The 26,715-nt window shown below is 46.6% G+C and overlaps 1 protein-coding gene across 1 annotated transcript; it reads left to right on the top strand.

Moving 5' to 3' along the window:
* Positions 1-3: 3 nt before the first annotated feature.
* Positions 4-24,572, top strand: LOC119708473. The gene is made up of 4 exons (XM_038154937.1): positions 4-509; positions 21,064-21,177; positions 23,599-23,780; positions 24,309-24,572. Exons 1-4 carry the CDS (start codon positions 293-295, stop codon positions 24,570-24,572), a joined length of 777 nt encoding a protein of 258 aa, XP_038010865.1. The 5' UTR covers positions 4-292.
* The last annotated feature ends 2,143 nt before the right edge of the window (positions 24,573-26,715 follow it).

Genomic DNA, 26,715 nt, shown 5'->3' with positions numbered 1-26,715 from the left:
CTGTCTGTCATGTCTCCTCCGGGCGCGGGGTGCTAAGTGACACACTGGCGGGGTGGGGAGAGCCAGAGGTGCGGGGAGGGACCGGGAGATGGGTGTTTGGTGAGCTCTTCCTTTCTCTCCCCCCTTCTTCCCACCCCTTCCCCCTTCTCGCTCTCTGTCTCTCAAGGACGAGGTGAAATCCCTTGGCTGGTCATGAGGCGGCTTCAGAGACAAACAACACAATGCGAGTGCAAATAACAAAAGGAAAAAAAAAAAAAAAAAGAAAAGGAGAGGGAGAGGGAGACCGGGAACAATGGGGGAGGAGAGGCTCGCCGCGCCGCGCCGCGCCTGGCCGCCGCCGGCACCCCGGCAGGCAGCAGGAGGAGGAGGAGGAGGCGGAGGAGGAAGGCGATACGGTGACGGCGGGGAGGGGGCAGCGCGGGGAGTCCCCCCGGCACGGCGGGGCTGCCTCAGACCATCCCCGACCTCCGCCCCGCCGCGCCCCGGGGCGGCCCTGCGTGCGGCCACCGGTAAGTGACGCGCCCGCCGCCCCCGCGCACGGCCATCGCCGCCAGCGCCATCCTCATCCTCGCCGAGCGCGGGGGCAGCGGGGCGGGGCTGCCCGCCGCCACAGCCGCCGGTTCAAAGCGGCAGCGAGCCCTTCCCGCCTGCCCCCTGCTCCGCCCGGGAACTTCTTCACCGAGCGGCGCTGTCGCGGGGACACCGCTCCCGAGTCCCCTCCCGAGGAGCGGTCCCCCCTCCCGCCCTTTCGCTGAGAGTAAACACGCCGAGAGTTGCGTGTCCGTGGGCGTGTGCGTGTCCGCTGGCACCTCCCGCACCGACAGCCCCGCGCTGTCACCGCGCCGCACGTGTCCGTGGGGCCGCCCGCTGCATCCCCTCCCTGCATCCCCTCTCTGCATCCCCTCCTTGCATCCCCTCCCGGCATCCCCTCCTTGCATCCCCTCCCTGCATCCTCTCTCCATCCCCTCTCTGCATCCCCTCTCTGCATCCTCTCCCTGCATCCCCTCTCCCAGCTCCCGCTGCATCCCCCAGCCGGCCGCAGGAGCCCGAGACAGAGGCAGAAGTTTGGGGTCCCTTCCCCTCCGCGCTCTGCCGCAGGGCATCCCGAAGATGATGCGCTGCGTTCCGAGCCCACCGCTGTCCCCCGCAGCCCCGGCGTTACCTCAGCCTCCGGCGGGACCGCGGCTCCCCGCGCTGCTGCTGGAGCCGTGCCCGGGGCGGAGGGGCCGGGCAGCCCCCGCCGTGTGCCCCGGGCAGCGAGCGCTTCCCTCCGCTCGGCTCTGCCCCGGAGCCGCGGGTTCCTCCTTGTCCCGCGGCTCCGCCGCTGCTCGGGGCAGCGCGGCCGCGTCCGGCCGGTGCCGGGCTGCGGGTGCTCGGCAGGGGCCTGGGGGCTCCGCGCCTCCTCCCGCCGCTTGCCCGTGCCCAGCGCTGCGAGCCCGTGCCGCTGTGCGGGTGTCCGGGGCTGGGAGGGTGGCGGTGCCCCGGCGCTGCCCAAGTCACGCTCTCCAAAACCCGGCTCTGCCTCTCCTCGCTCGCTCTCTCGGTTACTTGCGGGGTGTTGTGTTTTTGACGGAGCGGTTTGTACACGTGCTTTGCCGAAGCCGGCTGGACGGGGCTCGAGCCGGAGAGTGGGAAACGCAGAAATCTGCGCCCTGAGCCAAATCGCTCAAAGAAGAGCAAGTTCGGTTATTATTCATCTCCACGAGGGAAGTCTTATCTTCTACAAATATTTGATACTGGGACAAGTCCAATAATTAACAAGAACAATCAAACAATTTCACTGCCTTCTTGGGGATTTAAAAAGTCATCATCTGGAATTCATGAACATTACAACCTTTTTTTTTTTCTTTCCCCGTGCTTGGATATGTTACTGTATATGATCTTTTCTCTGTGTGTGTGTGTCCCTAAGTGATTTTACCCTTTCATGCAAAAAGATGCAAACCATTAACAGCACAGATAATATTCACAACTGCTGATTCAGTGAGACTTCAGACCTCTCCGTAGGAGTGGCGAGAGAGGGTGGTAACTCTGACGGGAAAAGGAGAAAAAAAGAAAAGAGCTGGAGGAATGTTTCTTTCTTGGCTTCCTCCCTACCTCTGTGGCAGGAACTCCCACGGGAGTCCTGTGGGTGGGATGGGAGCAGGGCAGATGGAGCTTGGCCAGCTCTGGATGGGCGCAAACATCGGCTCTCCCAGCCAGCCCCATAACTCCTCGCAGCACAGGAGAAGCCAGGCTGGCAGAGGAATGGGGCATTTCTGCAGAGCTGGGGTGCCAGGGAGGCAGCACGGCTCTCAGGGCCTGCAGTGAGCCAAGCAGGACAGACAGGGAGTGGGCCATGGCCTGACAGTATCCAAAAACCCCAAGCACTAAGCCAGCCTCAAAGTTGCCTCTTCTGAATGAAATCCAGGCTTTTGAGGAAGGTGGCCACAGGCTGGGGATGATGTTGGTCCCTGCGGCATCCCAGTCACCAAGCTGTGCACAGCTTCTGCCCCTGGCTGTCAGAGTGACACCTCCTCAGCCCCCTCCTGCTCATGCAGCTCCTGCTGCTGATGGAACAGCTCAGCCATGAAGCTTTGCTGTGTCTTAGCTCATCTCAGAGCTGGGCACTACAGCCAGACTGGCACGGGTCAGGCTGACAGGCTTTGTGTGTCCTCCCCACATCCTTCAGAGCTCTTTTCCATTCATTCCCTGCCCACACCTTTTTTTCTTTGCATAAGCACTGCTCCCCCCGTTAGTACTTCCTTTATGCCAACTCCTCCTTACAATCATGCTAAAGTTCCTTGCAGTTCAGCACAAGAAAGGAATAAGGGTGGCTGGGTCCAAAACTAATCTGGTGCAAAGAGAAAAAGCCAAATGCGGGTGCATTTTATTTAAGATCAAAAGCACAATGGTGTGAGATTGTATTATGCTCTCCACAGGAGCTGTATTTTTCTAGTTCTACAATAGGATTAAGGTGTTCAGTGGAAAAGAGAATTACAAAAAAAAAAAAAAGAAAGAAAGAAAGGAAGGAAAAAAGCCCCATTGGACTGCTAGCAGCTGTATTTGAGTTTGTCTGGAATAATGAGGATATTTCATTCCTCAAAGACTCTAGCATCCTATTTCCAAATATTTTTTAAACAATTGTGAATGCCAATAATAATTTAATTTTTACTATTTATTGCAAATAATTAATTCCCGGGGGGTTATTTATTTATTTATTTATTTAAAGGAAGGATGTTGCCATTTCTGCATCGACTCATTTCAACATTTTCAGTCAACCAAATGCTTTTTAGTAGAACCTAAAGAACATCTCCTTATTTAGCCCTGCATATTTGAGTGCACAGGATGTTGAATGTTAGCACACACGGGCTGGACACAGCTGGGAGCACAGCTTCAAGCCACTTTTCCACCCTGAATAACTAAAGAAAGCACAAAAGAAGATTTTCAGTGCAACTTACCCAGTGAAAGGTAGGCTACTGGGTAAAAATTGCTAGCTATTTTGAATTTGCAATTTGCAAAGCTCTGGCTAGCTCTCAGTTCCCCAGCACCAGGGAAGCATGGCCTGAGCCTGGTGCTGTTCTAGTGCTCGTGGAACGTGGCTGTGTTGAAATGAAAGGTATCACGCATCTTGACTGCGAGCAGTGTCCACCTCAAAATCAGTTTGTGAAGGTGTTTTATGCACAGCTCTACATTGGTTTTCCCCACCCATCCCTGAACCTGCAAGTTAAAGTTTTATGTATGATTCTAAGGAAAAAAAAATCTCTCTGCTCACACAGAGCTAATCTGTCTTTAGCTTTCCCTGGTTTTTTCCCTTCCCTGCCACTATTCACAAGCTGCTTCTTGCCTCATCCTCCTAGAAAATTCATAGCTCCAGTTTTCTACTCCATTGAGTCTTGGCACACTCATTTTCACAAGAGCTGCAGTAAAATGCCACCTTTCTCACATGGAATGGGTTTGTTGCTGCCTCTCAGAGGTATAAGTGACAGCATTGAAAGCAAAGCCTGAGTCCTGTAAAACAACATTATCTTTGTGCCAGAGTAATCCAATTATTGAGGTACTGAGATAACCTTAAAGCCAAATCAAAATGAAGAAACCCCTTAGGAACTTACAAACATCTGTTTTCCTATCAGGGAGCATCAGCACAAGAACCCCCTTACGTGGTCCCACTCAGGCCAAGCAGCACTCTCATCTCTTACATTCAGCATGCCTTATCTGCTCCTCCCTAATAAAATCAGGGTGATGCTTGCACTGATTTCTGCCAGTAGGAAAAGCCTCTGTTGCTTAAATTAAAGCAATGTGGTTCTATGCAGCTCTTGTCTCTGTTCTCCCAGAGGCACTAGAGAATCCCATCTATAATATTTCAAAAAGACATTAAAATAACTTCCTAGGGAACATAAAACATGCTGCTGTTATGTCCCTGAGTAGGGCGCTCTCTCCAGCTTCTCGTTAGCTGATTCCTGAAATTAAATGATGGAATCATGTTTCAGCAGAGCAACTGCCAGTTTGGGTCCCACATTTAGGTCCTATCAACTAAATAAGGAATATATTTATTTTTAGTAGAAGGTGCATACAAAATCTAAAAGAAACAGGAAATGTTGATTAAATTAAATGTCAGTGTGGCGTTCTATAATTTAAACTACTGCAGGCACATGGAATGATAAAGAGAAAAGGAAGCCAGCTGAAAAAGTTAAGATGCTTGCTTTGAGTTGTCCATGCTGAGCAAAAATTAAGTATTACAAGAACCTATAAACAGCTTTCAGCTTCAATAATGGATTAAAGGCGTGAGCCACGATCATCTATCATGCTACCAGGGGTAACACATAGATTTCAATGAGATTACTTGTATATATAAAAATAATCATAATCTATCAGGACATGCAGATGAATAAAGACAGTCACAAGGATGGATTTAAGAAGCAGGCTGGAACTTCATTAATACAATATTTTCACATGTCAAACAGTTAAGTGGGCCCAGCTCAGGGATTACAAAGCTACAATTTAGGGCAGATCTTCCCTAATCTCTCTTTTACAATGAGCTCACATCGAGCCCTCCCCTCAACCCTTCCCCAGGAAAAAGGAGGAGGACTAAACTCCACAACACTTCCTTTAGCCTTGCTTCTTTCCTAGGCACAAATCCAGTGGTAAAGTTACGGATTTCTTTTTCAATTTCAGCCTTAGTCCACAATGAACATGATCAAAAGCTTTCCATCATTCCAACAGATGGATAAATATGTATATTCTCATATATTCCATTTCCAAATCCAACTTTTTAGCCCACCCCTGACTCTGTGGTGCTACAGAGACCATAAAAACATTTAAGCCTCTCCAACTCTGCCCTAATAGAAGAACATGATACCAGAATTGACACCAGAATTCCCCACCAAGAGGCAGCATCCCAAAATCACAGATTATCCATTGTGATGCAGGAGAGGATTAAGTCCCAAACCTTAATTTCACTTTTGTGCCTGCCAGAAGTGAGAGAACCAGCCCACAGCTGGAGATGTCATGCATATATTCTGGCTGTCCCCTTTCCTTCTTGGCTGTTTACCCCACCACTGGGTTAATTAATAATGTTTTCCATGGAGCCTCCACTGGAGGAAGCCCTTGCAGGATGAGAAACCATGTGGTGATGCTTGCCTAGGTGTGGGCAATGTGTCCTACATGGCTCAGTGAGGGTCACTCAGGACTAATTAATGAGGGCAGATCGTTAGGACGATGCCTCAGGTTTAGCTTTTCTATTTTCACATTCTGCGCTGCTCTAGTGTGCAGTTCTGAGCTTCACATGAGGGGATGGGGAGCTCTCTGCACAGAGCAGGGAGACAAAACAACTCCTGCTCCAGCTGGGCACCAAGGACAAATGACCCAAACCTCAGCCCAGGAGCACAAACAGCGTGGGCTGGAGAGAGAAAAACAAGCAGGGTGGGAGTGCCTGGGCTAAAGCTGGAACGGGACAATGAACTGCAAGGTGCAAATGGAGCAGAGCTGAGCCAAGGGAGAGACCCCGGGAGCGCTCGTGCATTTTGGGACCATTCTGGTTCATCTTGGGTGCATTTTGGGACCATTTTGGTTCATCTTGGGTGCAGCCCTGGCTGGGCTCTTGTGCTGCCCAAGGTGGATCCATGGGGGAGATCCTTTCAATAATCCCTGCTTTGTTCTGTAACTCCATCCAGCCTCTGTTCCAGGGCAGCTTTTCCAAGGCATCGGGGCAGTGCTGATGTGGAACTTCAGACCATGAAGTAATCCAGGTTGTGCACAATATGCACTTCAAACTCAAACCAGGGCTGAAACAAACTTTTCAGAGGGATTTCCAAGAGTTTTGGGCGCTCTACAAGGTGACAAAAAAATTGTGGCATAGACCTTTCCAAAAGGAAAGGTGTCTTTCATTTTCTACATCTAGCCATGCTTTCTAAAACTGGCGATTGAGTGAAAAAGGGAGGCAATCAAAATAATCTGTGACTTCTGAAAATAGAGGCCAGTTCCTGTGAGTAAGTTTTAGCAGGACTGAGCAGTTAGTGTCTTATCAGTAGCACAGGAACAGGGATTTGTATATACTGTTTTATTAAGATCATTATCTCTACAGTGCTCCTTCAATGAAAACAAAAGAAAAAAAAATTTGCCCTAAAAGGACAGAAAAAATGACTCACTTTCCCGTCACTGCCAAAAGCCTCTAATTTTCAATATAATCAAGGTTTGTGCCACAAGATAGAGCTTTTTTTTTAATAGATATTTAGGTGCAGTAATTAATATTAAAATAAATGTGGGGAAAAAAATTGTGTGACCTTGTTTAACATTTAGCACATTGCTGCAGGATTATTCTCCAGCATGTAGGCAATAAATAGTACCCTCAAAAATAGCAAACAAACTTAACAAAACCAAACAGAATTAAGTAAAAAATTGGCCAAATTTCCAACCAAAAATTCTCTTTCTTAGTACAAAGTTTGTTCTCTGAATTTGTGATCATTGTTTGAAAAATCAGAGAGCAAATACAATTTTGCATTTCTCACGCAAAGCTGTTTTCTCGCACTACCATCTTTTGTGGAGTAACACAGCTCCTAATATCCTCAAATTACTATCATAAAAACAAAAAGGAGAGGAGGTTGCACTGCAGTGAGACGTTTGTGTTGGTAACAGGGCAATCATTGGTTTAAAATTGGCATTGGAGCTCCTTTTGTGAAATGATTGCTGGGTTAGGAAAACAGCCCTTTAAACTGGCAACATCTGAATTTCTAAGGAAGGGCTTGAGTTCAGCACTTGTTCTGGTCTGTGCTGTTAGACCTGCACATGTTTCTGTGTGTGCATATTCTGTTGCTCCGGATGTATCCTGGAGGAATGCTCGTAAGATCACTGCCTGGAAGGCTCAATTAGCTTTATATTTTACATTAAAAAAAAAAAAAAAAAACACAAAAAACAACAGCATCTAAATAAAATTTTCATAAGAACTCAAAGCCTGTTTCAGCTCGCGCACCTGCAGGTCTGCAGTGAAGGATAAGCAGCGCAAATATTCTCTATTCTGCCTTTCCAGAGGGTGGGCACTCGGGCTGCTCACTACAAATGGCTGCACGAGGCGAGAGGCACGGAGGATCAGGCCCCAAAGCTTTCCTGTGCTGGATCAGATCGCTGGTGCATTAAGTGTGTCACCTCACAGCTGGTGCTCCGGAACCAGCCTGCCTGGCTGTGCAGTACTGTGGGAGCTGCTCTGGCACTCAGGGTGCATCCAGGAGAGGAGAGTGGGCTTTGCCTTTTATTTTCTCAGTGCGTCTAGTCAGAGCTGCCCTTATTTGGGATCAAACTGACTTCCCCAGCAGTTAAACAAGAGTGTCTGACTCTGGTTGTGAAACAGGATGTAAGACAGGGCATTAGAAATTATAAATAATAGCATGAGAGAAAACAGCACAACAAACGTTGCTTTCTCACTGTTTTCATGTGCTTATCTGGTGTAAGAGAATAGTCTGCAATATAAGAAACACAAAATCAGTATTCCATGATTTACGTCAGGGTGTTTTACACTGCAGAGCTAATTTGTAGAACTTTGCAGCTTCATGTAATTGATTCATTTAAATCAGAAATATGAGTTAATCTCACATGAACAACAATCATATACAGTATTGGGAATTTCCTGATATCAGCGGCACGAAGTAGCACAGATCTACCAACACACCAAGCTGTGCAAACCTTTCAGAGGTTTCCTATGCTGAACCCAGTGAGAATCAAATCTCAGCACATCCAGTCATAGGCACAAATATTCCTAAACCGCTTCAACATGATGATTCCAGCATCCAAAAAATCCAAAGCAGATGAGCCAAACTCAGCACACATGCTGGATACATTGATCCTAGTTGTCACATATTCAAAAAGCAATTACATACCTGCTCTCTGATTGAAAGTCAATATCACTTACAGGTGCCCCTAAATTGCTTCTCTGGAGCTCAGTTTCAGCCACCAAAAAAACCCCAACAAAACCCACAAAGAAAACGCATGTGCCTACACTCACAAAAAAAAAAAAAAAAAAATTAAAAACAACCCAAAAACCAAACAAACTACCCAGCCAAAACCCAAACACTTATGCTGCAGGCTTACATGCTATTTTTTAAAGGAGTTTCATTTCAATCATATTTTTAAACATAAGCCATGTGACTGGTGATCCAGCTTCCCCAGTTCACACAGCAGAACATGAAAGCTTTCAGGAACAGGTGTCCCACCATCCATTCACTCTTAGTCATTCTGAAACACAAGACTTGGCTGCAAGTCTTTTGCCAAAAAATTAAGGTCATTCAGGAAAATATTTTTTAATCCTTCTTTTTTCTTTTTTTCTATTTTGATAGAACTGCTTCTCTTCAGACAAAATAAAGTAAGAGATGAGTAAAGCAATGATCCCTTTCTGCAAATGTTGATGTGAAGAGCTGTTATTGATAAAGCTGAAGTTTCACTTGTAAAAAAGAGCTTTTCAGTGGGTTTAAGTGGGCTGGTTTTCCTCTCTGGCCAGGCAGCTGAAACAGCTGTTGTGCCCTTCTGCTGCAGGTGAGGAGCCCTGGCCGAGCAGCAGAGAGCCCCAGGATGGGCTGGAATACAGGGACAGCTCCTGGCAGGGACACCTGAGGTCCCTGCTGGCACCAGGTCAGGGGCCTGTGCAGAAGAAGGAAAAAAGGCCAGAACAGAAGATGTCAAGCCATGAGGATGAAATCAAAACAGAAACAGAAGTCAAGTGGCACTCTGGGACCTGCAGAAAATTATCTATTAGACAAATAAATAAATAAATAATCCTCACTAAGAACCCGTCAGATCAGTTAGAAGTCTCTGAATTAGTGTGTGTGTGGCGGGGGGTGTTTGCATTTTTGTCTTTCAACTGGCTTCAAAACAAACCAAAAAGTTTGGGAGAAAACAAAGGTCTCTAGTACGGGCTTTTGTTCCGAAAGAAATCTGCACTAAAACCCTATTGTATTCATCCTCCTAGCCAGGAGCAGGGCTGGTATTTGTAAATCCAGGGCAGGGATTAGAAGCCAGGCTTGCAGACAAAGGGCAAGTCCAGGAGTTCACAGCAAGGGCTCTCCAGCTGTAATATTCTTGAAGCCCTTCTCACCCAGACTCCAGCTGTTTATATCTGGAATTACCTTTTCTCTTCCATAGCTTCAAACTGATACTTTCACAGTGAAGGCCTTGATGCAGCTGATTAATAAATTTCCTTCTTGAGTAAGGAGGTTTTGAGAAAGAAGAGTGCCTGTGAGGTAACTAGCATCCATGGGGAAGGAGGGAGAAGGGTCAGCACCAGGCATGGGACAAGAGGAAGAGGCACCAAGGAAGACACAGAGGAGTCCTGAAGAGCATCACTCATCAGGTAGTGAGTTTTAACACTGCTTACTCTATTTAGGCTGCTCCCAGACTTTTGGGTTTTTTCAAGGCTTGCAGAATAATTAAACATTAGTCTTTGTTTTGTAGCAGGGAAGGATGTTTTTGCTCAGGAATACCTAGCATCTCCTGAAGCACTCCAGAGCTGGAGAAGCTGTGTTGACCTATTTCAGCTCTTTGTTCACAGTTACAATCTATTTAGTGGCTGAATAGTTGGGATGGCATTGAAAACTAATCACCCTCCTACTCTCCTGTCACCTTCCCCTGCCACCTGTTTACCCTCCTCACCCACTGTTTTCCTAAAAAGCAGCTTGCTGACAAGTGGCAGGATTCCCATTTCTGTGGTGCACAGAGATGAATCTCATTTTTGAAGGATTTTTTTTTATTTGTCATTTTAATTTTTTTTCATTTTTTTGATTTGTCATTTTTGAAATTTTTTTCTTTTTTTTTTTATTTGTCATTTTTGAAATTTTGTGGGTTTTTTTGATATATTTATTCCTCAGAGGTGGTAAATGCAATCTTGCTTGCTACTGTGATTCACAAGCTCATCTTCACCCCTCGTGGTGGAATCAGCTCCCTGATGGTCAGTGCTCAGCCAGGGCTTGTGTGTGTGTCAGGCAGCAAGTGTGCAATGAGCTGGAGCTCACCCTGCTCCGTGAGCATGTGAGCATCCTGTGACTGAAAATATGCTCCCTTGCATAATCCTGAGATTAGCAAAGCTCTAGCAAAGGATGTCAGACAGAAAAGGGAGGAGGAAAAACGCTCAAGGTAGATGCAGAGGAAAAGCCAGCCTAAGAAATTCACCAAGAGGGTTCCTGCTCAGTCCCAGCTGCACCTCTGCCGTGCCTGTGTGAACTGCAGTGTGGCGGGACAACTCCTCCGGCCTCCAAATCCCTTCTCTCAAACACAGCAGCTGAAGTAGGTGGAGCTATGTGAAAGATCCTGGGCTGTTCAGAAGATGAGTTGAGCCAATTGATGAGAACCAGCTTGTGACAGACAGGGGTGGGAAGGTTAGCAGATCATAAAATACGCCCTGCTCGAAGGGTGACATTCCTGAGAAATGTCACAGGCTGGGAGTGATGATCACCCTGGCGGCTGTGCTTGGCGGGATGTGCACTGCACAAACACACACCTGAAAGGTGCTACCTGGCCTTGCTCAGGTGTGCTCCTGGCTGCTGGCACTTCTGATGCTGAAAGGAGAGGTGTTTCCCAGACACCCCTCTGCAGGAAGGTGCCATGGGCATTTAAAGAGCTGGTGTTAGCACTGCCTGGCAGGGTGACAGCTGGAGTTCCCACGGGCTTCTGCCCAGGCACTCACCCCACAGCCTTTGTGCAGCTGGGAGGCTTCCACACAGGATGGACAGTGTCGTCACTGACAGAGAACATGGATAAATGATACCAACTATAAACTGAATCCCTGTGCCAAATCCTTGTATTGCAGACTTGGGGCCAAAATGAAGGGTTTTGGTTTGGGATTTTGCAAGGAAACCTATTACCAAAACCGTCATAGCAGCCTCCACTAAATCCAAAAGAGGAAGCAACATCTTTCAGAATTTCAGGTGAATATTTGAATTAAATATCAAACCTGAGCACAGCTCTATGGGTTGCAGAGATCTCCTGCTAATTTTATTTCTAAAGACAAGACAGTTCACCCCCAGAGGTTCTTTTGCTTGTATAGAGAGAGAAAATAATCTCTCCTCAGATCATCTCTCTGTCTGTCTGTAACCCATGGAGCTTGCACCAGCAGTCCTTTCATTTGTGCTGAACCCTATTTTTGGTTGGGAGCAGAGGAGAGGGAGGCAACCAAGACAAAGCTGAAGAGAGAGCCACAGCTTGTGCCCACAAAGGGTTTTTCCAGATGGGATGTCCCCTGTGCTCTCCCCAAACCTGTTGCTCTGCCAGTCCTCCTCAGGAGCTCGGGAGGTGGTGGCATCTGTGGGGACAGCTGGGTACCTGCCCGGGGCAGCCTCCCCTGCACACCTGGCCACGCACCAAAATCCATGTGAGTCTTCAGCAAAGATATTTCCCTCCCTCGCGGTGTTTTGAGTCCTTTGTTGGCTGGGCTTGGAAGGAGTCCAGGCAGCCCAGAAGACAGAGCAAAGCAGAACTCCAGGCCCAGGTTCACTGGTGTGTCGGGAGGGCTCAGCACGTTCTCCTCCTCCCACAGAGCCCTTCCCTCCCTCCTCTGCCTCGCTGCTCTGCTGCAAGGTGGAACGGAGCAGACCATCCGCTGAGCTGCTGGAAAGCCAGTGTCCCTGAGCTCACTGGTAGGTAAGGAAGGAGCAGAGTGGGAAAGTCAGGAAAGGAATTTGTGGGTGTACCTACCAGAGGCTCCAACCCACCTCTGTGTGTGCGTGAAGAACACCGCGTATTTACAGACAAAATAACAATCTCTGCAAGGGTGGTTAAACTCTGTCTTTTAACTCTGGTTTCTTTACCAGCTGCAGTGTTTGTGGTTTGAAATCCACATTATCACAGCTGTCTTGGTTCAGTGATCCCTTTCCCAAAGCAAGTTACTTGTTGCAGAAGTAAATTACTCCATATCATTTTCTTAGAAGATCATTAAAAGAATTTCTCATAGCACCCGGGTTGCCAGTTTGAACTGGGTGGCAAACAAGAGGTGGCAAACTAATTAGCACCTCAGAAATATAACAGATTAAAAGTGAGTATTTCTGTCTCGTTTTGAACCCGCTCAAATACAATGGATCTGTAAATTCAGCTCAGAAGCTCTTGGGGCTGAATTCTGCTCAGAAGAAATTATGTTCAGAGAAGACAGAGAAAGCATGACAATGAAAAATAAAGCACAAGACAGAACAGAAATCTGATAGGATGAAATATCTAAAAGATTACATGGAAACTAAATGGAAATAGAAATGCTTTTGTTAAAAGAAAAGCGAATGAACAACAAAAACAAACAAACAAACAAAAAACCCCAACTTTACAGCAGCCCAACCTGATGGAAGCCCTGTTTCTATACATACCACAAGGTTCAGTTTTCCTAGAAAACAAGCTACTTCCATTATTGTAGAAAGGAGAGCCCTTCTATTCCCCTGCAAAAAGTGGCGAGTGAGTTCCCTTCTCCCAGAAAGTAATTCACAAAGGCTCTGGCTCTGCAAAGCAGTTATTGGGCAGCATTAGTGCTGCACAAAGTGCCAGGGATATGGTGAAGGCCCATATGTCTGCAGCTCCCCCAGCACAGGCACTTCCACAGGACGTGGGAGGTGGAAAAAGCAAAGCTGAGTGCAGTCCACACCAGCACCCTTAAATCTTAGAGCCACAAGTGTTTATACATCTGCTGGCAAAGATTAGCGCTGTCCAGATCATTAAAATTCAATACATAAGTAGAAATACTTAAAATACAAAAGAAAAAAACTTTATATAGCAATTTCCCCCCTCCCTGTGAGCTGGTTTCCCTGTCAGTGTAACTCTGCCAGCTTTAATGCCTGTTATTTTTAATTTGCTGCACAAGAGGAAAGGCAATCAGGGAAGTTCATGTGCTCACATACTCTCGTCCACATGCGTGCGTCGATAGATATCATACAGAATTTCTCAAAGCAAATATGTGGTGATTAATTTAATAAAAGAAATAATTGCAAACAGCATACCGGGTCATGGGTGACAAATCTAATCATTTACTGAGAGTAATGTATGCAGAAATAAACAAGATATAGCTTATAAGGAATGTGTGGGAAGTTAGCTATGATTCAGGCAAGCGTTTGGATTTCTTGTTTGTGGACAGAAGGTTGCAAATTTAACCACTTAAGAGACACCTCTCTAATTTCCTGGTAATTAATGATTTCTGTAATGATTATGAAGGCCTCCAGCCCTAGTACTGTCAGCTCGTTATTGTATTTGTGAATTAACTGTAGCAGTTAAAAATATAGGTGGACAAGAAGCAGCTCCATCTTCTCCTGGGCTGCTGCAGCACTCTGAACTAGAACGTGTAACCCCTCTAGTGGAAATTGGGAAAAGTGGCTCCAAAGGTAAGACACGGGCATCCCCAGTTCCTCCAGGATCAATAAATGAAAATTCCCTTGCTCGTGCTCCCTTCAAATGCCCTGGGCTGAGAAAAATGCAGCATCACTGATGTTTCACTGCAGGATGCAGGAAAAGTGCTGGGAATAGAATGGGGTGAAATGAAGGAAATAAGGTTTGGGCCAAGCATCCTGTTTCACTCCGATGAGAACACAATTGAGCTGAGCCACCCTGAGAAGTTTCCTTTCTATAAACAGCCCCGTCAGTTTTAAAGTCCTTTAGAATATGGGTGCTGGAACAGTGCAATCAACAGAGAAAAGAGGATGTGTAACTCAGGGTATAAACTCAGGGTGCCCTCATTTCTTCTGACACACCTTTGGGTGGGATGCATTCCCACTGCAGAGAAAGGGACTGTTGAGTGGTTTGAATGGTCTCCTTTTCCTCCACAGATGGGAACGGACTGAAACTTGTTATTGGTGCACAGGGCTGTGGTTGCATGGTCTGCACACAGAGCTCTGAGCTCCACAGTCCTGAGCTAGCCAGCACCTCTGGCCTCATGCCAGCCATTGGCTTACTCCCATCTCAGCTTCCCCACTTTCAAACCAGTGAAAATACTTAACCCTGAGTTCCTCAAAGCTGAACTGTACACTCAGCAGCAGAGGAGAGTTATTAAGTCTATATACACAGCACGAGTGTGTAAGCACACAGCACCTGGCTTCCCAAAATCCCCATCTTCACACACAGAAAAAACCACCCTAGACACACCAAGCACATCATTGTGCGCTCCTTGTCCTCATCAGGAATTCTTGTACTGCAAAGACAGCCACTCTTTCATCACTGCACCATCTCCATATCAAAATGAGAAGAGTCAATACGTCTTTAGACATACTACCAAAAGGTCACTGACCTGAGGTCGTCTGTGCTGGGGTGAGAGCAGAAAATACTTTTTGTTCATCAAGCAGAATGATAACTGTGAAAGAAAAGCTTCAATAAAGTCGTCTCTGTAAAGAAATGTTAATCATGTTGTGCCTGTGCACGACGCAAGTGAAGTTAGAATTAGGTGGTGGACAGGCAATGCCACAAATTTGTCACAACAGGACGATAACTTTCCTTCTTAAACACCTGTCCTTCAGGGGGAAACTGAAGCCCCCTCACAGCCAAGCTCAAGTCTCCCTGCAGTTCTCCTAATCTCTTCCTACTGCCTTTGCACAGCAGCGTGCACTTGCTGAATCCGAGTGGGATGGTGGATTCCTGTGGCACATGCAAATGGCAATTTGCTGTGCTGCCCTAGGGTGGGACAGTGCTGACAGGAGCAGCGGGGACACCTCTCCTGGGCCACTTGCAAAATTGAGGAGAAGCAGAAAACAATTATTTCTGTGACTCTGTCTTGGACCCTTTTTTTGCTCCCTTTCCTCCCATGAAAACTAAGGATGGCTTTTTCTCATGTTTCTCATTTCAGAGGATTAATATCAACCATGAAGATGGTACTTGAATGTATATAATTATGTATTTTTTCATTCAGTGTATACTCAAACCTCTCTATTGATTTACAGACTTTTCAAGTGCTGCTTGCACATGTCTCACCATTCTGTGATACAGGAGTATTAATCCATATTTTTTTCATTTAAATATTAACGTGCACAGGTAATTTTCCAATATGCAGAAAATGTAAAAGCATAAGTGTTGAGCACTCATCAGATGCTAGAAAGTGTCATGCCAGATTCTAGAAAAGCTTCTCGGAACCGACACAGCTGGTCAGGAAATACCCCTGCCTGCAATCCAGGTTTGGTTAGCTTTTTAAAAAGGGGCTTTTAAGGGGTTTCATTTTAATATTTTAATGCCAGCAGATTGTGGTGCCTTACAGTAATCAATCCTTAAAACTGATTAATTCCGAGGATGCGCTAAAGGGTGTGCTGCTATATAAAAAGAAAAGGGGATTTTACCCGTTTATTATTTGCATAATGATTGAGGACTCCCCTCAGCTGAGTGCTGGCTAATTTGCAAGACAAAAACTGAATGCTCACTTTCAACGTGCACCTAGTTAAGTCCTAGTGGAAACCCAGACCGAGACTTCTCCTTGCGTGTTTGCATACAGCTGAACCCGCACCTTCAGAGGATTTTAAAGCGCTGCTACCGAGATTTTCACATCAGCCTGTGAAATTTAACGGGATTTTCACAGGAGAACCCCTACTCTATTTTGAGAAATCGAGAGTAAGTGCAGGTGCGAACAAAGATACCAATGTAAGTTCTAACTCAAAGCTTAAGAGCTTATAAAATAATATAATATATTATAATATATAAATTTTATATATTATATATATATATAATAGTTTTATATATAATCATATGTAATAATATAAAATAATTAGAAGCCATAAATCATGTAAGTGTTAGCTGGTGTTTTCGTGTGAGCAAAAAGCAGAACTGCAGGACTCCCCGAATAACTCAGCGCCAGGGGACAGCGCTGCTCCTCGCCTGCATTGAAACAGAACTAATCCCATCGGAAATGACCATTAATTCCAGCAGCACATCCTCGCTCGGTGCTCCGGGAAGGATCAAACAGCGGGGCGGTGCTCGGTCCCTCTCCGGGAATTCCTCGGGGCTCAGGGCTGGCCCCTGCCTGCAGAGCATCCCGGGGTTAAACACCCGGCGCCCTTCGGCCGCTGTCCCGCTTGCTCACGAGTGAATGTTGTATTTTTGTGCCCAGCTGCGTTTTTAGCTCGAGCAGCCTTCCCGCGCTGTTGCTCTGCCCGGATCTTGGCTCCGGACCCGCGGGCACCACCCGAGCGCGCGTCTATCAGCGCGGAATCAGCGCGGTTATCATCAGCGCGGAATCAGCGCGGCTCCGGCGCTGCTCTACGGACCTCTCCGCTGCTCCCTCACCTCAGTTTCTGCCCGGTTCTCCTTTCCGAGCACACGAGCACCTGTTAATCTCGGGGCTGAGCAGCCCACGTTAACCACCGGGGCCCCGGGGCAGCCTGCGGGCTGGCTGCTGGCGGCACGGAGCACCGGCGCTCTCGTGTTTGCCATCGAAACACCCCTGCCCTAACCAGGGCTCTCTGGGGCTGAAGGGTTTGCAGGAATTCTGTACAATCTGGCTCTCCATCTTGCCGAAAAGCCCCAAAAATCTCAGTGCCTGCCCGAGTGTCACGCTGCTAGAAGTTACCCGCATGGGCTTGATCGGGAGTGTCCTGAGACAAGCAGTGCCAAAAACTTTAGTTTGGTTGAGATGTACTCAGCCAGAAACAAATTCCCAGGCCCTGGATATTTTCACCAACTCCTGCCTCTTTGTAAGCAATGTTCTTTCTGTGAAAGTAACCAGCTAACAATCCCTGCAAGATGAACATTTTCTGATTGGATTTAGTGAAGTCAGGACTGGGTATTGATGATGTGCTCAATAAACTGCTTTAACCTGGGACCTCTAGCATTGCCCTGCTCCATCCCAGAACAGCTAACTCACTGCTTCCCTAGCTGCACCCGCACAGATTTGATTGAAAATACAGAAATGTAACTGTAACACCTTCCCACACCTTTGTTGCAGTGTTTTGGAACAGCCACCTTGGACGTGCAGCAGGTGATGCCACCGTGGGCCACAGCTCCCCAGGGTTTGATCAGGGAGCCCATTCTGTCACTGCTCCAGAGGGACAGGACGTTTTGCTCTGAGGTGGACATCCGGTAGTTTGCTGGGTTTGAGTTAACTAAAAAATTAATTCGGCAGTGGTGTTCATTTTCTTCATAGTGGCTGGGGTGGGACTGTGGTTGGAATTGTGCTGGAAGCAGTGTTGGTAACACAGGCATGTTTCAGCTCTTGCTCACGCAGAGCCAAGGCCATTCCTGCCCCTCACCCAGCAGTGGGGAGCTGGGGGTGCACAGGGATTTGGGAGGGGACACAGCCAGGACAGCTGACCCCAATTCACCAATTGTCCCAGACCACCTGGATCGTGCTCAGCATATAAAGCTGGGGAAGAAGGAGAAGAGGGGCATGTTTGCAGTGATGGTGTTTGTCTTCCCAACTCACTGCCACGTGTGACGGAGCCCTGCTGTCCTGGAGAGGGCTGAACACCTGCCTGTCCATGGAAAGCAGGGAATTAATTCCTTCTTTTCCTTCGCTTGTGTTTTACCTGTTCAGCTTTTGCTCCTGTTCAACTGTTTCTGTCCGAACTTGGGAGTTCTCTCACTTTGACCCTTCCCATTTTCCTCCTCATCCCTCAGAGGACAGTGAGTGAGGGGCTGTGTAGAGCTCAGTTGCCATCTGGGGTTAAACCACGACAGCAAGTGAAACATTTCACTTTACAGCATGGGATAATGTCTCTCTCTAGTGGCTAGGTACAGTCACTATAGCCACATGCTTTACTTGTATTTTGGATGGCATTTCTAGTTAAACAATCACTGCCATAATCAAACCCTGTGCTAAAGGTCCCAGGTTAAAGCAGTTTATTGAGCACATCATCAATACCCAGTCCTGACTTCACTAAATCCAATCAGAAAATGTTCATCTTGCAGGGATTGTTAGCTGGTTACTTTCACAGAAAGAATATTGCTCACAAAGAGGCAGGAGTTGGTGAAAATATCCAGGGCCTGGGAATTTGTTTCTGGCTGAGTACATCTCAACCAAACTAAAGCTTTTGGCACTGCTTGTCTCAGGACAGTTCTGAAATCCCAAGGATAACACAATATTTAAAGGGAGGTGAGAATAATCTTTTCCCTGAGCTCCTGATGTATTTCAACTTCTTGTTCTCCTAAAAGCCAACAGAACATTTAAGTGGGGGAAATTCTAATAAAAAAGGATGATGTTTGAGTGTTAAAAGTCTGCTAAGTTGATAAGGTTCTCCCTTCCTCTCCACTTGCTCACAGGCAATAATTCAGTTCAAGTGGTCAGTGACCAAAGGCCACATTTTTAGAAGTAATTAGATGGAAAAAAGAGAATAACAGTGCATCTAGAAGGAATTTCTGAAATAGACATTTTCTATTGTGCATATGGAGAAATTCTCATTGAATGCCTGCCCTGTCACAGACCCAGCTTTCCCTAAACAATAACTGACCTTCCCCCTTTCTGATACGCAGCAGCTGTTTGGTAAAAATAAAGCAGGAATTTCAGTCCAGCCCTCAGAGTCCAGCCAGCACCAGGGTCCTTGATGTTGTTTGGGGTAGGAACCTGTTACAGCAAGACACCAAGGGGAGGGGAGGTCCTTGCTGCCACTGTCCAGGCTGTGTGCATCACAGAGATTTCCACCTCTGGGCCTGCCTGCCTTCAGTGAGAGTCACCAAACCTCATGGCTGAGAAACCTCATGGTGGTGTTTGTAGCACACCTGAGCAGTTACACCAGTGGGAAATGGAAATCCTTTGCTGATGCCTTGGAAAAGCTGCCCTAGAGCAGAGGCCGGGCAGAGCTAAAGAATAAAGCAGGGATTCATTCAAAGGATCTCCTCCATGGATCCACCTTGGGCAGCACAAGAGCCCAGCCAGGGCTGCACCCAAGAGGAACCCAAGATGGTCCCAAAATGCACGAGCGCTCCCAGGGTCTCTCCCTTGGCTCAGCTCTGCTCCATTTGCACCTTGCAGTTCATTGTCCCGTTCCAGCTTTAGCCCAGGCACTCCCACCCTGCTTGTTTGTCTCTCTCCAGCCCACGCTGTTTGTGCTCCTGGGGTGAGATTTGGATCATTTGTCCTTGGTGCCCAGCTGGAGCAGGAATTGTTTTGTCTCCCTGCTCTGTACAGAGCTCAGCATCCCCTCAAGTGAAGCTCAGAACTGCACACTAGAGCAGCACAGAATGTGAAAATAGAAAAGCTAAACCTGAGGCATCATTCCCAACGCAATGCAACTTTGCTGCAGCCAATGGGAAAGATGGGAAGTGCAGGAGAGACAGAAATCCTGGATCAGGAGGGGATGTGTTCTAGTGCTAGCAAATAAACCACTGCTTTTGCATGTGGCTAAGCCAAGAAGGGAAACTTTGGGATGGGGAACAGCAGGGAAAGCACTTCCACCAGATTACAAACAAGACATTAATTTGGAATGGGGAAATAATATCCTCATAATTCTTCCAGGGCTGCCAAACACATCTGTGGCAGAAAAGCAAAGTCTGAGATTTCATTACAGTTTTCTAGTCCCATTCTGCCTTTTCTAGACCGTACCATTTTCTGCTTAGGACAAAACAGACCAAACAAAAAACCTCAAACAAATGAGATCCTCATCAGAGATGAGCTGTGGGACTGATATTTCAATATTAACACGTGTGAAGATTGCTGTATGCTGGCAGGCATTTGTTACTGCATTTATTGGGGGAAAACAAAGGTTTTGCCCATAAATCCAGTGAAATGGCAGAATTTGAACTTCTGCAATTGCCTGAAGAGTTGTCACAGGCAGGGCAGGTTGCTGACCATTCTCCCAGCACCAGGACCAGGACATAAACAGCCCTGACACAGGCAGAACCAGGCTGTCCTCTGCTGTGGCAGGACAGCAGATGCACCTCGAGGACAGCCAGGAATCCCTGGCTGGCACTGCCAGGGGTCTGTCCCACTCTGGGTGAGCCCTGTGCAGCTACTGGCACGTTGCAGCAGGGAAAAAGGCCTGGGAATTGCAGCTGTGCATGAATATTGATAATAGCTGCTGTGCTTTCCATCTCCCCTCCCAGGAGGGGTGAAGTGCTTTCTCAGCAAGGGTGAGACAGTGCTTCCAGGGAGGCAGGAAGGGGAAAATTGTCTCCAGTTTCTGCTGCCTCAGGGCTCGCTACCGCTTGTACAAAAACAAGTGGGGAAGCTGCCATTTACTTGGGAGGAGGCAGGATCAGACCCTCATCTTCCTGCCAGACAACACACCCTCATAATTATGTATTCACACCATATTTTGATAATGGTTCCTTACAGACTAATTAATAGGAATGCTTAAGAAGTCTAGTTTGAATTTGTTGGTACTGAAGGAGAGGCTGCAGTCCTGTGGGAGGCTCTCCATATTTCCCACTGATGAGTACCTTAAATCTCAATGCCTGGGAAGAGAGGGGAGCAGATGAATCTACAGAGCCAGATACAAATGCTTCTTTTACAGGATGGATTTTATACAATTAAAAATCAGTTTTCTCGGGAGCGACGGCGAGGATTATTTTTAGTTTCTAATAGACGTGTCTCTGTTTGAGGTCTAATATGACATGCAAACTCTGAAGCTTTTCCTGCCATCTAGAGGTGTGGATTCTCTGGTGACTCACGGAGTGAGTTGCCTTTGTGGCACATCTCTCACCACAGCACTAACAGGGGCTTTTTCTTCTTCCCAGCCAGCAGTTTTCATGAACATTGCAGGGACTTAGCGACTTTGAAAACACTGCCTTTCTTGATGATGAGCACAAAAGTTTCTGGGGAAGGATGGGCAAACAGAGATCAATTACCAGGTGAGACCTATTTCCTTGTGAAAGTGGTTCTAGAGCAAAAACTGTAAAATGAAAATATGTCCTTTCTTAAAAAAAAAAAAAAAAAAAACAAAAAAAACCAAAAAACAAAAAGCCCAACAACAGCAAGAGCAATGGAAATGGAAATCAGTGCTAATGATCTGACTCACAGGGGGCTCATCATTAACAGGAACTGACTCATTGCATTTCCTAGAAATTGCCTGATGCTGTTTTATCTGCCCTTGGTGTCCTGGGAGCAGAGTGGACAGGAGCAGCCTGCCCCATGCACAGAGCACCCTGGCAGGTCTGCCTGGCCCAGGGAAGAAGCTGCCCTTGGCTTTTTGCATGCCTGATGCCCAAAACCCCTGCACTGAACGCAGATTGCCATGAGAGATAAAGCCTGTTTGAGTCCTGGGGGTTGCCACCAGGGCTTTGATCAGTTCAAGGATAGTTGTGACCAGCCAGACAGTTTAGATCAGTGTTTCTGCTTCTGGTCACAGAGGTTTCTGCTTCCTGCCACAGGGGAAAAAACCACTGCAGCTCAGGTTTTATTGTTTTCAGCATGTGGGTCTGCAGGGCACCTCTGAGCTGCCTGATGAGCTGTAGATAAGAGGTGTACAGGACTGGCACGTGGTCCCTGTCACAGCTCACTGCAGCTGAGGGCTGGAGCAGAGCAAGGCAGCTCAGAGTGAGGTGCTCATGCATGGCCATCATGCCCTAGCCATCATCTTCCATCCTCCCATCATCTGCCATCATCTTCCCTCCTCCCAGGGAGCCACAGCACACGGACCAGCCTCATCCAGTGCCAAGACAACCAAAATAACTCTGTCAAAAGTCTGCAGAAAGCTGGATCCTGGAGTGGAGGGCAGCATTATTTCTGATCCCTCTCCCTCCTAGAGCAGCTCAAGCCATGCTTAGTCATTTTTCCCAGCCCATTTTGCCATCTGCTGTTGTGTCCTTTGCAGCAGCTGACAACAGTGCAAGGACATGAGAGCTTCCATGTGATGACTGTTTAAAAACAAACACACATTGTGCTCCGCTGCCAAATATTTGTGTTACTGAAGAAGAGAGAAGCCTTGGCTGTGGCTGAGAATCTATTGTTTGAGGTGTGATAAGAGCAGAACAAAAGGATGGAGTCTAATTAATAATAAAACAAAAGCCTAAATATAACTCCAAAGACAAAAGATGAAGGAGTAGAACAACACAAGGAGGCAACATATTTAGCTTTATAAACAAAGCAGAAGTCACCTAAGCAGAGTTAAATCTTTTTGCAGCCATCACCACAAAGAATGAGAGCTGGAGAAAGATAACTTGTAAAACGATGTGAAGAATGCTCCCTGGGAGCTCAGGAGTGTTCCTGTGGGACCGCAGAGAAAAGACAAAGTAAAGATGGTGGCACTGTGGGCTGAGCAGAGCACCAAGTCCAGCTCTCTGCTGGTAGTTGAAGGCAGCTACACTGCAGCCAAGGAAAACCTTGGATCCCTCATCTAGGAAGGCAGGCAGCGCCCAGAAAGTGCCACTTCTGCTGCTGCATTCAGCCCACCTAGGCAGGCAGTGGGCACTAACTCAGCAGCCCCTAGGGAAAGGGGAAGTGTCAAGTGAAAGTGGAAAATTAACTGCTTTTCTCACCTCTCAAGGTAATCCTGGCAGATCAAAGCTGAAGCACAACAGAAGGCAGCTCGAGGAAATTTAAACTCCTTTACTACTTATCCTCTCCTTCTGCAGCTGAGATCTGGGTGGCTGGCAGAGAATTCCCATGAACACCACTTCCCTTTGAAATGTGTGCCCTGAGTTAATCTAGGGGAGCCCAGATCTGCAGACATTCTTAAAAGGTCCATCTTTTGAAGGGATATCTTTAGAAGGGCAATGCTGCATGAAAAAAAAAATGAAAGCTAATACAGAAATAAACCTTCCTTCAGGTTTTGCTGAATGATCTTCTGACTAGCACAGGTGGTCCCATTTCCAGCTCTACCACCAATTTCCCACATGCTTGAAGCCAAGTGTCATTTTTGCTCATATGTTCCCTTATATATATAATTATATCATCTCTATTAAATTATTTACCTGTGTTGCAGCTATTAGATGTGCTCATGTATTTCAGATATATGTTATACCACATCCATCTCACCCACTGCCTTACCTATGCAGCCCATAATTTCCAAAGGATGAATTTCATGACAAAGCCCTTACCATTACAGGTTATTAATTTAGTTTGCTCTGGAATTGCCACTAAAAATGACAGCAGCTGCTGCTGGCTCTGTGCTGTGCCTCAAATCCCCCCATCCACAGCTGTGCCACAGAACATTTAATCTCTGTGAGCTGTGTGGTGAAGAAGAGGTGTCCCTGACTAATTCTCCTTTTCTTTTTCCCCAAAACAGATCCCAGCTCCACAAAACTGACCCCCTCACCCTTTTTAACCCACAGCTATCCTGTCAGGATTAGCCTGTTCAAAAGGAGGTCCAACCAGCAGAATGTGGAGCTGCTGTGTGACACAGGAGTGCAACTGCCCGGTTATTGATTTCATCTCACCCAAAAACCTGCCTGGCCTCAGACAGGTAACTGCAAACGAGCACCTGCCAGACCCCAAGCCAGTGTACATCAAAAAGGTAGGAATTCTGCATTTTGCCTTTTGTTCTTTGGATTTTATGCATGCCTAGGAGCAATAAGCATGTATGAGGTACCCATTTGGGGTTGATAAGGCAAAGAACAATCAATCATAAATAAAGTGGTGGGTTTTTTTTCCCCAAAAGGGCCAAGATTTTTGGGTGCATTTTAATGGTCTGGCTAAGGGTTACACAAACCACATTTGTCATGAGGGACCAGGAAGGAAGGAGCTTCCCAAAGCCTTCAAGTAGAGGATGGAGTTGTCCTAATGCAGCACTCAAACCCCTCAGAGGGGGCATCCACAGGGGATAATCCTGCCTCAATATGTTGGTTAGAATGTGGAAGTGTTCAAGGACAGCTGGAGGAGGCCCTGAGGAACCTGTTGCAGTGGGGAGCATCCCTGGAACTAGATGGGATTGGAACAAGAAGATCTATAAGTGCCCTTCCAACCCCAACCATTCTATGATAAACTCAAATTTGTTGCGGATAAATAATCTTCACTTCTGTTCTCCTTCATTAAAAAATGAAAGGGAGCCAGAGGAAGAGAGCCACACTTTCAGGGAGAAGTTCCAGTGCCTGAGGAAAGAGAGAAAGGAAGTTGCCCAAGCCTTTGTTTTCCTGCCATGGACCAGCACCAGGGTCTGGGAAAATACTGCTGTGAAGAAAAGAAGTCCTCTTCTTGCATTATGGGAAAAATGGGAAATCCCAGAGATATTTTTTGGTATATAGGTAAGATTTATCTCCACTGCCTGAAAATTTTGGTTTCCTTTTGTTGTAAATCTACAGTTACATGAATTGCAAAGCTGCCACATCACAGAAATGATAAACCACTGAAAAAGAAGCAAATAATTTTAAAAAAACCCTCCCAAACACTATAACACTCAGAAGACTTTTTTTTTTTATGGAATAAGGTGGAGTGAACCTGTTTTTTACTTCATGAAGCTCGCACCTATTTTATGTGACAAAGAACATCAGAGTTAGCTGCAACCATCACACTGGTGTGTCCACCTAACCAACAAACCAATTAAGAGCAGCGCAGCTGTCCTAAACCTAACGAACAAATCAATTTGAGAGCCAAACCAACCAAGAATTCTGTGGGACACACAATGAAGTGTCACACTAAATAATTAATTTTTACCTACATTTTAGCTAAGTGCTGATCTAAATCTCTTAAAAGCCTGTTGTAGAAATATTTTTTCTTCTGATGTTCTTTTTCTTCTAGCAGACAGCCTTATTTATTTGCTTATAAAAATCAAAAGCGCCTTTTTGTTTCAGGGCTGAAAATTCAGATTTTCATTTCAGCTGCACTTGTACCTTGTGTAGTGCTGTCCCTGTGGCATCTCAAACAATCACATGTCCTCTCAGCCCCACAGAATTAACAACTATATCCTCCTGATGCTGAGGATATGGGCAATGAGGCACGTGGAATGGAAGGCCTTTGTTCCTGGAAGCACTTGAGTGCACTGGAAATGTGCTCCTGGTATGTCTTGGAGCCTGCCACTGGGCTAGGTGAGTCACCCAGCAAACATGTGCTCCCACAGCCTGCAGGATGGAACTTGTGCGAGGACACAAGGAAAGTAAGTGTCAGCATGGGGAAGGGATTTCATTTTTTCCTGCTTTAATCACCCGTGACATTTTCTGAATACTCCTTTGTTCTGTGCAACGTAAACAGTGACACAGCCATTTTTCAGATGTGCTGTATAATGTGACCAACTCCTTAAAATACTGGATATGGTGCCTTAGTATCCATTACATCTCCTAGGCAAGGGATTCAAGAGCAGATGCACAACTTTGTTTCTGTCTACAGAATCTCTGTTTACCTCTGCAGCTTTTTTCCCCAAAAAACTTCAGTAAAATTAAATTGGAAAAAAATGTTACATAATAAAGTGTTTTACTGTTAATGAACAGTAAAATTTTAAAGTACAAGTCTGAACCTGGAGAAAAATAAACTCATAGAAAAGCAGATTTCAGATTTAAATGTCCAAAAGAATGCATTACTGAAGACAAATACAACTCTTCATTTTTTTCTTTTTCTTTCACAGTTTGAATTATTATTCTGTTCTTGGCAGCAAAGAGCCTGTACTGTGACCAATACCTTCCCCTTGAGAGACACACAGCCAAACCTCTGGATACACAAATCAGTTTAATCTGTGTCGTGCCTCTGAGTGCTGAATTCTCCAGGTTCAGTGTAACTGTTAGTGTTCAGACAGTTCTTGAAGCTCTTGTCATGGCCTGAATTGTTTGACACCAGCATGAATTGGTTCACTGGCTCAGGCTGAAGGAGACTCTCAGGAATCCTCTGCCAGCTCTTTTTCTCAAGAGCTGTTGACAAACACTTTGGACAGTGTTCTGTCCTGCAATCATCCCGTGAATTCCTGCTCTTCTGCTGAACACGATGTGCTTTCAAAAGAAGCCATGGCATCTTGGAGGACAGAGCCACAGTTCCAGCAGGCAGCACTGACCCTGGCATCCCACAGTACTTACTGCTGTGGCATTTCTGTGTCATTATTTCACGTGGAGCTGTGGAACATTGTTGCTGATATTGTATTTCGTGTTATTTTGCCACTGGCCATCCTGTGGAGTCTAAATGTCATGGAAGCTTTGTACCAAGCCTGATGTGTCATGTGCACACCACCCCGGTTTAGAGCAGCCTGCAGTGTGTTAGAGGAGGTTTTCTAGTTTCAGACAGCCAGTCTCCAAGGCAGGGCTGGGATCCCTCCCTCTCTGCTCTCTGGTGTCAGCTCGTGCAGGTGCATCTGCTGCTCATGAATTCAGAGCTGGCGTGCTGAGGAAAGAGCCACCTTCCAGTTGTGCACAAATCTCAAGGAGCATTTATCTCTGGCAAAGGGGCCGAGTAAAGCACGCTGCTAAGTAAGCTGCTCCAGGAAGGCTGTCCTTAAAAACAAATACATTGTAATGCAATGCACTTGCACTTCT

Source organism: Motacilla alba, chromosome 1A (genome assembly GCF_015832195.1).
Source record: "Motacilla alba alba isolate MOTALB_02 chromosome 1A, Motacilla_alba_V1.0_pri, whole genome shotgun sequence".
NCBI lineage: Eukaryota > Metazoa > Chordata > Aves > Passeriformes > Motacillidae > Motacilla > Motacilla alba.
Note: the sequence above shows the minus strand (reverse complement) of the source record. Positions and strands in the feature narration are given on the sequence as shown.

Bases quoted from the DNA above. Each gene is read 5' to 3' on its own strand.
- LOC119708473 (XM_038154937.1), top strand. From the start codon at position 293: ATGGGGGAGGAGAGGCTCGCCGCGCCGCGCCGCGCCTGGCCGCCGCCG. The intron at 21,178-23,598 runs GTGAGACCTATT...TTTAACCCACAG, and splicing joins AAACAGAGATCAATTACCAG to CTATCCTGTCAGGATTAGCC. The intron at 23,781-24,308 runs GTAGGAATTCTG...AAAAAATGAAAG, and splicing joins AGCCAGTGTACATCAAAAAG to GGAGCCAGAGGAAGAGAGCC.